Below are 14,521 nucleotides of genomic sequence, written 5' to 3' on the forward strand. Positions count from 1 at the left end.
AAAGCGCTAAGGGCCAAGTAGGCCAAGGCCAAAAGGGAGCAAGAGGAGTCGGATAAAGAGAGAGAGAGTTAAAATCAAATCAATGGAGCAGTGCAAAGTGGAACTCCAAAGGGTAAAAGTGAAAGGTAAAAAATAAGAAAATGAGAAAGCTAGATGGCAATAGCGACATCGCTAATGCCCCCCTCCCCAGTGCAAAGAGTGAAGAAGAGAGAGGTAGAGCAAAGCGGTGCCCCCTTTCCCAAAGATGCCAATTCAAGGTGCTTGGTGGACCTATTAAATTGTAAATTCCCAAATTAAAGTCCCCCTCTATAAAAGTCAAAAATGGATCAAATTTGGGGCTTTTTTTCTTGGCCTTTTGGTGTGCCGTTTGAAGCTTGCAAAGTGGAATTCTCAAGCAAGCTAGCCCCTTTGTAACTTTTGCTTGAAAATGGCCATGGTGATGGCAGTGCAAGCCCGTGTATATGTTTTCTGAAGTGCAATCAAGCCACAGTTGCCTCCCGTGCTGTTGTTTCCCCTTCCCCCCTCTCTTTCTCCTGCTTTCATGTTCTTCCTCGGTGTCGGCTTTGTGGAAGTGTGTGCCCCCCAGGACCGATGGTGTGTTGTGAGGGAGTGAGATTAAGGTGTTGTGTGTGTAAGGATGGAGACAGGCAGTGGTAGTAGGAGTATCTTGTGTGGTGGTTTGTAGAGTGTGTGAACAGTGGCAATTGAGCAGGCGGTGGTGTGCTAGTGTTAAGTGTTTCTTTGAAGGTGTTTTCTGAGAGGATAGGGGTGCTGTGAATACCCTGAGCTATAGAGAGGCCCTTTTGTTTGTGTTGGGTGTGTTCCCCCATTCCCCCTCTCCAACGTCTCTGGTGTCGTATCTCTCTTCTCTCTCCATCTCTCAGCCTCATACACTTGCACGCACAGTGTCCATTCACTTTGTTTATGATCATAGCATTCTCTCATTAAGAACGGAAGGCTCTACCTTCCATAAGAACAAAAGGAACCTTGAGCACAGTTCGGAGCACTCATCTTGAGCAAAGCACAAACATTCATTCTGCTGCACCTAACATTGGTATCAGAGCTTTGGCAGTGTTTTGTATCACTCAAGGAAAGAACCACAATAATTTTTTTTTGCTTGTTGAGGTCGCACGAACCCAAGTTCGCTTGGGCGTGTCGATTCCTAATCGTGTTTTGTTGAAGAGTGAAGGAATCCCAAGAAAGAAGGGCTTGTCCAACCTCCCCTTGTGTCTCTTTTCACTCATTGAGAGCGGACCGTGCACTTAGCGGCCGGCCAATCAACGTGAGTTGGGACAAAGCAACCTTGGTGTGAGCGCAAGGCCGCCAAGGGGTGCGCCCGCGGAAAAGAGTAGAACTCGGGTGAAGAGAAGATCCTTCTCAAACGCGATTTGCAAGCAAAAGAAAACCTCAAGAACCTTAAGAATCTCAAGATCCTCAAGAACCCAAGAACCCAAGACCCTCAAGAACCCAAGTTCCGCGTGGACTTACGAACCAAAGATCATAGTGCATGGTCGTCACCCGAAGCGGAATGTATACTTCGCATATAGGTGACAAGCATGAGAGAGGCGACGAAGATTCACGCGAGGAGTACGGCCCACCTCAGGAGCTGATGAGTCAAACGAAACGAGGTTTTGCCATTCACTTGGGCAGTTTGATCTACCCCACGGATGAAATCATGACCGAATAGACTTTGACAAATGAAAATAGAGAGAGGAAGAGCAACCCAGAAAGGATGCACGTCCCAAACTCACTCCTCAAGAGAGGGCTCGCTACATAAAGGAGGGGAAGTGCTTTGGATGCGGGGAAACTGGGCCTATCTCCGCGAAGTGCCCTAAAAAGGCATAGAAAGAACAGAACGACAAGGACGACGAAGGGCCTGAGAGTTCGAGAGCAGTTGAGGAACCTGGAAGAAAAAGCAAGATGAAAACCGGATTGGTTCCAGATTGCGTGGGTACTGATCCCAGCACAATGGACGAGAGTACAGAACTTTACCGAGCTTGGGGCAAAGTAAAAGACCAAGAAGCCCTGATCTTCTTTGATGGAGGAGCCAAGGCCAACTTCGTTTCATTGGAATTGGCGGCGCGGCTTGAGATCACTCCCGATCGGATGGGACCACTTGTAGAGGTAGTTCTAGCGGCACCCGATAGGGACGTAGCCATTACACCTGTCAGACTCTACGTCTAGATGCTCTAATGAGTGAGTCCCTAAGGACTTATTTATTCTTACAAGGGATGCATGTCACAAGGCGGGCACCACGTGCCAATAGAAAAGAACAGACTGAACAACTTCAAGCACTTCAAATAACAACTGAACTGAAAGAGAGAGAGAGACAACATGTGACGTGGAGTGGCGGAATTCCACCCCAGAGAGTATTGGCCCCAAACCTTGGCGCCCCTTTAGGTATTTCTTTATATTGAATCAATACAGTACAAGCCGGTACTCCAGACTCTGCATCTTCTCCCGGAAGCATGCCAGAGAATGAGCCCTAACCTCATATTTAAAGGCCCTTGGCCCAAAAAGCAATTACAGTGAAAAGCCTTCAAAACTCAAAAGCTCCTGGTTCAAAAAGCAATGCCAAAACCTGCCAGCTTTTCGTAAATCGCGCTGTGTTCGTACAGCAGGCCACGTGTCAACCCACCACGTCAGTAAATCAGGGTTAGGGTTTTTGATTTTAGGGTTAGGGTTTTAGGTAGAATTAGGGTTTTTGATTTTAGGGTTAGGGTTTCAACAGAATTAGGGTTTCTGATTTTAGGGTTAGGGTTTCAGCAGAATTAGGGTTTCTGATTTTAGGGTTAGGGTTTCAACAGAATTAGGGTTTTGGACAGAATTAGGGTTCCAGCAGAATTAGGGTTTCGACACGTCAGCAGTTTGTTACATCTCCCCTTCTTGAAAGATAGTAGTCGTCTGCGATTACAGTATATCTGCAAAACAACTCAAGTTAGCTCAAAAATTTTCGAGGGTCATTTCGAGGGACGATCAGTTTGCTCTTTTTATTAAGGAGTTAGCTTCTCCTTTCTGCTCCTTTGATCAAGCAGTTAGCTTCACCTTTCGGCTGTTTTGATCAAGGAGTTAGCTTCTCCTTTTGGCTGTTTTGATCAAGGAGTTAGCTTCTCCTTTCTGCTGTTTTGATCAAGGAGTTAGCTTCTCCTTTCGTCCATATCGGAACTCTTGATATTCCGGCGTAGTACAATTAGCCATCACACCCAGACCGTACTGATCTTCCTCGGGTGTCTTGATGCACTAAAATTCACCAATCAATGAAACCAGTATCAAACCAGAGTCAAACAATTTAAATCGGCACCAAAATAGGTTCAAAACAGATACCATCCATTTCAAACAAATTTCAAACAAGATCGCCAAACAAGTTCTCAAACAGAAGTCAAACTCAAAAAGCAATCTCGACATCACTCGAGCTCGAAAAGTCGACTGACTTTTCATCTTGAAACCTGCACCAAAAATTAGGGTTAGGTTCCTTCCATGAGGTCATAGCCGAGCACAGCATGGTCCATCAGCTCTTGGACAAACAGTGTTTCTTTGGCGGCGATGGTGGTCCCAAGAGATAGCAATCACACCGAACCTCCAAGGTTATCAACTCGAGAAGAGACATCTACTGAGAGATGTCGAGAAATTTCAAGATATAATCTGCTAGGGTTTCAATGGAAAGCATTTCAGGATAGCCCGCTCTGCTAGAAGTTGCACTCCGAAGGAAGATGTCAGAAATCATATAACTTCGGGCAAAATTTTTCTTGAAAGCTTGCCAAGTACTTGGAGTATGTTGCTTGGTAGCTGTCAACATCTGCATGGCCCTGCCTCTGAGAAGAACAGTGACTCGAAACAAATCTTGGATCCTTCTTTTGCAAGTGATCTTAATGGCTTATGCCCTGTAAGACATGAGCGGTTTGCTCTGTCTGCTCTTTCGTAGGACCGGTATGCTTTCAGAAAAGCGCACGCCTGATGCTCTGATTCCACTGTCACAAGGCGGGCACCACGTGCCAATAGAAAAGAACAAACTGAACAACTTTAAGCACTTCAAATAACAACTGAACTGAAAGAGAGAGACAACACGCAACACGGAGTGGCGGAATTCCACTCCAGAGAGTATTGGCCCCAAACCTTGGCGCCCCTTTAGGTATTTCTTTATATTGCATCAATACAATACAAGCCGGTACTCCAGACTCTGCATCTTCTCTCGGAAGCATGCCAGAGAATGAGCCCTAACCTCATATTTAAAGGCCCTTGGCCTAAAAAGCAATTACACTGAAAAGCCTTCAAAACTCAAAAGCTCCTGGTTCAAAAAGCAATGCCAAAACCTGCCAGCTTTTCGTAAATCGCGCTGTGTCCGTACAGTAGGCCACGTAGTAAATCAAGGTTAGGGTTAGGGTTAGGGTTTCGGGTAGAATTAGGGTTTTTGATTTTAGGGTTAGGGTTTCAGCAATATTAAAGTTTTGGTCAGAATTAGGGTTTTTGATTTTAGGGTTAGGGTTTCAACTGAATTAGGGTTCTTGACAGAATTAGGGTTTCGACACGTCAGCAATTTGTTACAATGCCCAAAAGCAGAGCCCCAAAAGATTTAAAAAATAAAAGCAAACTGTCCCAAAAGCTGCCAACACTAATTCAGCCAGCCAAAAGCAAAGCAGCAGCGCAGATTGTGGAATTCCGTACAATGCCACGTCAGCATGTCAGCGTGATTTGCAAAAATCCGTACGGTGTTGCCATGTCAACCTGTATGCGCGTTTTGCGAGAACCTGCCATGTCAGCAGTGTGCGTCTGGGGGCCTGCCATGTCACCAGTTTGTGACAGAAATGGCCGATAGTCGAGAGTTTCATCCACAACAGTAAAGGCCAGGTCGACTCGAGTTGGCGGGGCACTGGAATCCGAGCAGTAAAAGGTTGTCTAGGCTCGGTTCAAAGTCATTTAGGCCCCACGCGACACTTATAAGTTGGTGGGTACTAGGAAATTGACTCAAAAGAGTCAAAGTGGACACTTGGCGGCACCAGATCAATTTGCCAGACTCATCCCAAGAGGGGGTGCCCATTTTTGAGAGAGGAGGGCTGATTTTCTTCATTAAGTGCCTACAATGTGTGTGTGAGTAGTGGGTGCAGGTCTTACGGCTTTAATGGAAAGCTTGCCTTCTCCCTTGTTCTATGTAGCACGATGAGTCCGCTCTCGTGCATCTCTCTCCCCCTTTGAATACAGAAACATAATGCCCGGCTCAAGGGCTATCTATCTGTATGTACAGTTGTCTGGGTTCATACATGTTTGCCAAGGCAAGAGCTTCTTGCACTGGTATTGGATTAGCTAATTGCTAATCCTCCACAGGTACAGGTGAATCCGGAGAGATTTCACACGAGAAATCTCGTCCGAGTAGCTCTACAGGTGCGGGAGCTCGAGGGCTTGCTACCGATGTGATTGGCACACGAAATGGAGCTTGAAACAGTAAATTATAGCTTGCTGTGTATTTTTGCAGGTTTAGGGTTTTGACCCTTTTTGATCCCTAATTACCTGAGGACCTTCGGGGAAGCGAGAGATCATTGTACAGGCGATCTAGTGTATTTTCGAGGCAAAAAACAAAGAATTTAGTGTGCGGTAGATTCTCACCAGGTTTGGAAAAGTGCTCGAATGCATTGGGAAAGTCACCTTTTGCACTGGGATTTTGCCTGTGAAGCCTCCTACTGCGGTTATGTTTCCGAAATCGCGCTAGAGTAGGTCATTTTCAGCCTGTTAAAAGCGGGACAGCTCGTAGGAATTTGCAAGTTTTCTCCCAAGTTTAATAAGAATAAAGAAATACCGAAAGGGGCGCCAGTCTTTGGGGCTATAGGGTGTCGTTGTCTGCTTGTAAGCACTCTAGCTGCCAAGCCGTGCTTTTGTTTGAAGTGTTAAATTCCAATCACAGGTTTATTCGTGGAGTTGCTTTGTGTCGTAAAGTTCAAGTAAATATTCGGGTGAAAGCTTTAGTGTACCGCCCTCAAGCGAGTCTACGGGCCGGTTTCACTTGTGCTGTCACGAGGACGTGGCAGTTATTAACCATGTCACAGAGATGTGGCAACTGCTAACCTTGGTTGTTGGTTTCTTTCCAATGGGGTTTTTTATTTTATTTGTTTTGAGACCCTCTTTTTGAAGTAGCAAACGGTCGGACATTGTATGGCCAATGTGAACGGTAGATTCACCCGCAGACGGGAAGTGGTCGGCACTAGAATTCGTATGGTAAGAGGATGTCTAGGCTCAGAGCAAGATCATATAGGTCCCCCCGTCGCACTTAGCAAGTTGGTGGATACTAGGAAGTGAACTCAATTAAGGTGTAAAGTCAAGTTGGGACTACCAACAAAAAGTATCCGATAGTTGGGCCACATTGCATTTTTGGATGCGGTCCCAATGAGGATAGATGGTCAGAAGACCAGTGGGAGCCCAACGGAAGCATCTCCTAAAATTTAGGGAATTGCTATTTTGGGCCGTGAAATGTGTTCGCGTCATTACCTCCGGTATGACTAGGGGAACACTTTATAACTTTGCCGCGAAGTCAACTGACGCGTCGGTTGGGATATTTTTAAGTGGTGAACCCGAAACGGGAAAATGCTTGAAAATGCGCCAAGTGTCACATTTTCGCGAACTTTCCTCTTGCAGAAAAATGGGCGCTGATTTTTATGCTGGGAGAGGCCTCATTTCAGCTTTTCTCACAGGTTACGAGCTATGGAGTGCTTCCTTTCCCTCTCATGTACAGTGTGGTGCTAGGAGTGATGCCCTGCACACTACACACTGCTCTCTCCCTCCTCTACGTGCAGTTATGTGATGCCCCACAAGAGGGCTACTCATTTGACTGATGTACAGTTGTGTGGGTTCATGCTTTTGTGCTAAGGCAAGAGCCTCCTTGAGCAGGAACAGGGGTAGCTAGCTGCTGCTCCAAAGCAGGCACTGGTGAGGGTCATAACCTCACCATACAGGTGCAAAATCAGCGCTGTGTATGCGCTGTATATTTACTGTTTTTCAGCCATACGGACGCCAGGATCATTGGGAATCGTGCCCCACTGGCAAAGGACAGTTAGGGGATTGTTTGGGGCTGAAAACAGGGCAAAAACCAGTAAATACAGCGTGCTGAATTTACTGTTTTTGGACAGGAATCAGAGGGTATACGCTAGTGCAAGTGAGTTCCAGCAGGGGAATTGGTTTCGCGCAAGTTTTGGGGCTGTTATGCTGCCGAAATTTGGCCAAATCAAATGGTATCTAGGTGGATACACGTGAAGGATTCCCAGGACCTTACCTTGTAATTTACCCTCCTAAAGAATAAAGAAATACCGAAAGGGGCGCCAATTTTGGGGCCTACAGGTTGTCGGCGTCTGCTCGGAGCATTCTAGCTTCCGAGCCGTGTGTGTGATCAAGTGTTAATTCCCGTTACAGGTCTCCTTTGCAAAGTGCTCTGTGTGTGTGTATAAAGTAAAGAATTTCGGGTGAAAGCCAACGCCTACCGCCCTACGGGCCGGTTTCATGTGCTATCGGTTCTTTAATTAAAAATCATCTTTTTGAATACTTGATTTTTGCTCGTGATGTTTCAGATAATTGTTAGTCAAATTTATATTTGTTAGATAAAGAAAGGTCAGCCTTTTCTTTCTTGGAGAGATACCTACAACTTGAAATTATAACACACACAACCAACCTCCGTATGATGGAGGTAGCCCAACCCCTTAAGGTGGAGTTCAAAGGTGGTGGGTTCAACACCCTTTGACTACCAGAAGACATGTTCTAGCCCTTAGGGGTGTTTCTCATGTGGGTTGGCCAACCTTAAAAGGTCAACATATTTGCGAGAGCCAAGTTGTAGCTCACCAAATAGACCTCACTACAGGGTTAGTGCGGCCCAACAAAAAGAGATTTTTAGCCAAGTAGAGGAGTTGTTGAAAAAAGGGTTGATTCGACCTAGTTCTTCACTCTTTTGCTCTCTAGTGCTCTTAGTGCAAAAGAAAGATGGCTCTTGGCTCATGTGCATTGATTACCGTGCATTGAGTAAGAACGTTATCAAGAGCAGGTTTCCTATTCCAAGGATTGATGATATTCTCGATCGCTTAGAGAGTGCGGCAATTTTCAGGAGGATAGATGAGGATGTGCAGAAGACTACGTTTACGACGACATTTGGTCTATATGAGTTCTTGGTGTTGCCATTTGGTCTTACAAATGCTCGTGCTACGTTTAATAGGATGATAGATAGGATTTTCTGTGCACATCAAAAGTTTGTTGGCACATTCTTTGATGACATGATAGTCTATTCGAAGAATGAAGAGGAGCATAGGCATCATTTGACCATTGTGTTCAAAGAGTTACGCAGTAATATGTTGCTTATCAATGGCAAGAAAAGTGAATTATTCTTGGAAGAGATCCACTTTCTGGGGCACTTAGTGTCAAAGGATGGTGTCCGAATGGATCCTGCTAAGGTTGAAGCAATCAAGACATAGCTGAAGCAATCAAGACATGGCCAGCTTTCAAGACTGTGCATGATGTTCGTAGCTTCTTGGGATTACCTTCCTATCACAGAAGGTTCATTCGAAATTTTGTTGAGATTGCTTCACCCCTACATGCTTTAGAAAAGAAAGAGGTCACTTTCAAATGGACATGGTGCTAGTTTTGTTGTCCAAACAGACCATTAGACCTTGCGATACCTCGTGACACAGTCAAAGTTATCTGAAAAGCATATGCGATGGGCAAACATTCTGTCTATGTTCCACTTTAAGATTGTGTATGTGGAAGGCAAGAAGAATGTTGTGGCTGATGCATTGTCAAGAAAGCCACAAATTTCAGCTGTTTCAATTCCTTACCATCATGAGCTTGATGATATGTAGAACTAGTATGCTACCGATGAAGATTTTGCGAGGATCTTTGAATAGTTGTTAGATGGACAACGCCATGAGCACTATCTACTCAGGGACGGGTCTATGATGATGCATGGCAAACTATGTGTTACAAGGCCACTGCGACATAAGGTTATGGAAGAAAGTCATGTCCTAGTGTATGCAAGGCATAGTTGCATAGATGCGACAGTGAAAGCGGTCGAGACATTCTTTATTAGCCTACTTTGAGGAGAGATGTGGATGCCTTTGTGTAAGCATGCATAATTTGCTAAAAGGTCAAGTTTGACGGGCAAAAGGCACCAGGTTATTACAACCATTGCCTATTCCAGACAAGCGATGGGAAAGTTTAGCTATGGATTTTATCTTTGATCTTCCACGAACGCAGCCAAGGAATGATGGTATATGGACCGTAATTTGCAGGTTCAGCAAACATTCCTATCAAGAAGAGATAAAATTTGATCAGATGGCACGATTGTTCATTTACAATGTATTTAAGTACCATGGTATGCCACAGTCAATTGTCAATGATCTTGATCCTCGCATGACAAGTTTCTTCTGGAGAGGTTTGTTTGGAAACATGGGCACTACGCTTAAGTTTTCATTCTCATTTCATCCACAAATTGATGGACAGTAAAAAAAAAGCCAATTCTACTGTCCTAGACTTGCTCAAATGCTATATGTCAGACAATAAGGACAAATGGGAACAATACTTGCCTCTCCTTGAGTATGCATACAACAATACGGTGCATTCGTCAAGAGGCAAGGCACCCTTTGAAATTGTTGAGGGTGGCAAAAAGGTTCCTCCCATCTTGCACACAAAGGATAAGATTTTTGAAGTAGATCGATACATAGAAACTATGGATGAAATGTATAAGAAAATTAAGCTTGCTTTGCAAAAGGCTCAAGCAAAGCAAAAAAGGGCTGCTGATCGTCACCGACGTGAACTCTTGTTTTCACGTGGTGATTGGGTCCTATTGCGATTTGAAAAGGCAAGATTAAGAAGATGAAGGGCAAGGAAAGGTTGTTTCCAAAGCTCAGTATGCGCTATTATGGGCCTTTTCAAGTAACTAACAAGATCAACGATGCTGCATATAAGTTGAAGTTGCCAGACAATTGGAAGATCCATAATGCGTTTCATGTGAGTCTTCTAAGACTCTTTGTGGGAGGTGTGCCAGAAGATATGGCAGATGAAGATCAACCTGAAGTTGAGGAACTTGATAAGATCTTAGTACCTGAGCAGATTTTGGCACATAAAGAAAGAAAAGTTAATAGACATTATTTGGTGAAGTTCAAGAACTATCCGCCTATGGATGCAAAGTGGATGGAAGAGAGTGAATTGGTAGAGTCACCAAATGTATTGCAGCTTTACCTTGAAGCCTTTGGTTACAACCCACGTATTCCCCACTCAAATCACTTCAGTGAAGCAAAGGTCAGAGGTTTTGATACATGCACAAAGGAGTGGTGATGCTGGAGCTAGCACTTCACATGTACATACGGATTTGGTGCAATAGAAGTGTACGTTGCTTGACAAATGTCAAAGGTACAATGGTCACTTCTATAATAGACAAAGATGACAAAAATATGAAGGTTTCATTAAGTCATTTGTACATATGTTTGAAAGTCTTTCTATACATGCGATGATAAAAGGGTGCTAATCACACTAAATGATCTGTGGCATGTATAGGATGCATGCGATCGAGGACGTTGGCAATTTCAAGAGAGGGGGGTATATCACGAGACTGTGACAAACACTAACTTTGTTTGTTGGTTTCCTTCCCTTAATTTTTATTTAATTTTTAAGACTCTCTTTTTGAAATCCCAAATGCCCAGACATTGCATGGCCAGTGTATAATGGCCGATATCCGAGAGTTTCACCCGCATGAGTCAAGTCCAAGCAACCACGAGATGGTTGGGCTGATCGGCACTGGAATCTGACTAGTAAAGAAGTGGCTAGGCTCAATTGAAGTCATTTAGGCTCCTCGGCAGGACTTCATAAGTTGGTGAGTACTAAAAAGTTAAACCAAATGGGACAAATTGGACACATCGACACAAATCCAACACTTGTACAAAGACTATGCACTTGTACAAAGACAATAGTCACATCACATTCAAATCATATCACATAGAGTCTAGGACCATGATTCTTGGCAACATATTAGCAATCGTATCTAGATCCGCACCGCACCTCACTGATGTCGGATAACTAATCCTATATTGTGATCATGTCTATAGATTTCTTCTGATGTAGGACGATGATTCTTGGCAACGTATTTAGTAATCGCTTAACTAATCCCATATTGCGATCATGTCCATAGATTTCTTGAGATTGAAATGCTGCAGTCATTTCGTCAATCATTCCATCTACACTCAAGCACAGTCACGTGCGAATAATCATTTCCGGGGATCCAAATCCATCAATGAGACAGTGGGTTCATACTAAACAAAGTGTTTCAATCATTCAGTTCTAGCTGTGTGGCCATCTCATGCCGCGAGAACTCTTGATGCGCTCACGACAGTTCCCTTCAATCATTCATCATGATTCCAAATTCATGATTCTCTTTGTTGTCAGGTTCATTCTGGAGTTGTCATTGCTCCGAATTCATCATCATCATCGATTTCACTTGTTATCTGCACATAAATAGCAAGTTCTAGAAAACATTAATTTCATACATAAATGAGAATCATCTTCGGAAATTTCTATTTTAAAGTTCTTCATTCTCACAGTTCATACTGAACACTGTTTTAATCGTGTAGTCATCTTATCCGTCCAGAAGTCTTGATGCACTTAGATCCCTGTGTAGCCATCTCATCCCGCAAGAACTCTTGATGCGCTCACCCACAGCATCCAATCATCTTATTCATATTGTATTAGAATCATTCATCATTTAAATTTCAAAATTCTTATCTTGAATTGACGGATTCATTCATGAGTTGTTGTCGCTCCTGATTGCTTTCAGATGCAAATATCTTGCCATGCCATCCTCGATTTCACCTGCAAAACAGACAAAATTTCAAGCAAATGGTTCACCTCTTTGCAAAAGAGTCGATGTCCGGCTCCATGCTTCCAAATGCTCTCATATGCATGTTCCTCGCTCCTAGTAGTTATCTGCACATAGATAGCAAGAGCTTCCAAAAACATTAATTCCACACATACTAAATTTTCTGCAAAAACCCTAATTTCCCAGAGTTGTTGGATATAAGATCCGTTCGTGTCAATGCGCAGAGCTTGTTGAGAGGATCAACTTTACCTTCTGTCGCATATCCAAATTCTCAATTGTTGAAGAGACTTTCAAAGGTCTTCTAGCAAACTTCCCCGCCGCAAATTTTTCCTATTCTTCATTCTTTTCTTCAGTTCTCGCGCCGGATTTCAACTTTTCTTTGCTTGCCCACCGAGAGATGTTATCTTTGTCAGATTCTCCACAAGAACCCATGTGTAATCTGGGATTCTTTATGGATTATGCTCTTGTAAGACAGAGCGATGAAGACGAGAGTGCGCCTGATGCGCGCTGCCACATCATCCTGCTGCCACGCCAACACCTCTGTCTGGGCAGTACTGCCACATCATCAGTTTGTGACAAAGTATCTACTCCTATCTCTTCTGAAGGTAACTTTCACCTCTCTTTGCCCTCACTAGCTTCTCCATGAGGGTTAAGGAATATACTTTGGATAAGAAAGAAGCAGGGAACGAAGAAACCAAGTAAGACGCATTGTGTTAGTGTGGGCAACTGATTCTGGTGTCATGTTTATCATCTGCTGCACATGACATAAATTTTCCTGGACATACAATTGAAGCGAGTGCATACCATGATAGGATCCGTGTCCTTCTTACAATCGACCAGTTCACAAGCTAGTGTGGGCACATGTCAAAGTGGACAGCGGTGTGACACTAGACCCAGTCACACCCACATTTGAGGTGCTGTGGTCATGAAACCTGGAGAAAGTTGAAATCTTGTTTAAACGATCAATGCAGCCTAGATGTACTGCATTAGTATCAGAATCATAACGGAAATATGGTTATCGTCATGCTTATGATTGGCTTTTAAACTTTAGAGACATAAATTATGCTCAGAATAAGAAAGTTGGCATCTCTTTATTTTTTTACGATATTGAATTTTTCATTTGCGATTCTTGTGCTGAAAAGTAGGTCTCAATCAGTCCATAGTTATTTGCTTGCCTGCAAAAGTTAGGGCATCTTTCAAGACCCTGTCACTGTTAATGGGTATACCCTTGTTTCACTCAATGCTGCTTTGAAGAGTTTTGGTTTGCTGTGATCACTTATGAGATAGGTTTGAAAGGCTATGTGAATGTATTTTTAATTGTAGTCTTCTTTGGGATTCTTTTTTTTGGGGGGGTGCTGATCAGGCTCCTTACATTTCTTCTGATGTCATGAGTGGGGTTTTGAGCTGACTTAAGCTTGTTATGACAGGCATGCAAGAAACTAGGCCGCCTCGAACTTTCGGACTGTGAAATGTATGCATCTTGCGAGCCATGCCCAATGTGTTTTGGTGCCATTCATTTGGCACGGATAAAGGTATGTGAATCATGATGTTTGCAACGGCAAAGATTGGCTGATTCACACAATGTATTGAATGCAAATTTTCATTTTCAAACAGAGACTGGTTTATGGGGCGCAAGCTGAAGCTGCCATTGCCATAGGCTTCGATGACTTCATTGCTGATGTTATCAGAGGCACGGCTCAATATCAAAAAGCAAACTTGGAAATAAAAAGGGCAGATGGTAATGGCGCTGCCATAGCTGAAAAGGTTTTCATAGATACCAAAGCTAGATTTCAAATGTACTGAGATTGGTGCTTCTTGGTGTCCTCATTTATTCTTTCTCTTGGCCATGGCAGGGGTCTCTTTAAATTGCAACCCCGTATCATGTTGCGTAAAATGTCCATAAATTCTTCTCTGAAGTAGTCACATTGCATCGTAGTCTTGCACCATTAAAGAGCCATGGACTTGTCTATGGGTTGAAGGTATGTCAAAATGGTTGGTGCAAACCTTGCTTCATCTAGCCATACTTGTTCCGGTTTTCAAAATGTCTCTCATGCCTCAAATTGTTACGTTTTGTCTGTGTTTAGTATGTATGATGAGAAAGAACTGTTTTCATTCGATGAAGCACAAATTCAAAAACTTGACTGGCTTCAATGCAACCCGAGTATGATGTTATTGCAAAGAATGGCACATGGTCTTTGTGTGGTTCACCTCCTAGAATGTGAGTTTTCAAGTTAAAAGCAAGACTTGTGGTAATGTTGCTCATGTTGCTCGCTATAAGGTTAGACATGTGGCAAAAGTGTATGCTCAAGAGAAAGGTATTGATTTTGATGACGTCTTTTTTATTTAAAAAATCGACACACTAAGGGTCCACAGAGGGAGATGCGTATCCCTTCCAAATATTAGCCATGACACATGGTCGGCAATGGCTAGGTACAATCGGGCAAAAGCTACGTGTAGGCATCACCATGGCCACCTAATGGATGCACCACATGTACTAGGAACAACAGAGAGAACTTGTAGCAACAAGGTAGGATCCTCCCTTGGGCTGCACTTGAGTGTTTGGGTAAGAGCCTTAACAACGTGAATGTGAGGTGAGCACAAGGTGTCCCTCTAGAGGGGATTCAACGGGGGATTTGAACCCACAACCTATAGGTTGAGAAGCCAAAGCCTTATGTTAGACAAACTTTTTGG

At 43.6% G+C, this 14,521-nt stretch overlaps 1 protein-coding gene across 15 annotated transcripts in view; it reads left to right on the forward strand.

Annotated features, from left to right (window-relative positions):
• LOC147428077 (guanosine deaminase-like) overlaps positions 1 to 13,872 on the forward strand; it is a 33,766-nt gene extending 19,894 nt beyond the window's left edge. For 13 of the 15 annotated variants that reach the window (XM_086497737.1, XM_086497732.1, XM_086497729.1 and 10 more), the window contains 2 exons: positions 13,258 to 13,362; positions 13,445 to 13,872. In XM_086497737.1, the coding sequence (XP_086353863.1) occupies positions 13,258 to 13,362; positions 13,445 to 13,633 (294 nt within the window). In that variant the 3' untranslated portion in view covers positions 13,634 to 13,872. The remainder of the gene's footprint in view (positions 1 to 13,257; positions 13,363 to 13,444) is intronic. The other 2 variants (XM_086497742.1, XM_086497741.1) reach the window with 2 other exon arrangements.
• Positions 13,873 to 14,521: the final 649 nt, after the last annotated feature.

Source organism: Adiantum capillus-veneris, chromosome 23, assembly GCF_014529385.1.
Source record: "Adiantum capillus-veneris isolate H3 chromosome 23, ASM1452938v2, whole genome shotgun sequence".
Classification (NCBI taxonomy): domain Eukaryota; kingdom Viridiplantae; phylum Streptophyta; class Polypodiopsida; order Polypodiales; family Pteridaceae; genus Adiantum; species Adiantum capillus-veneris.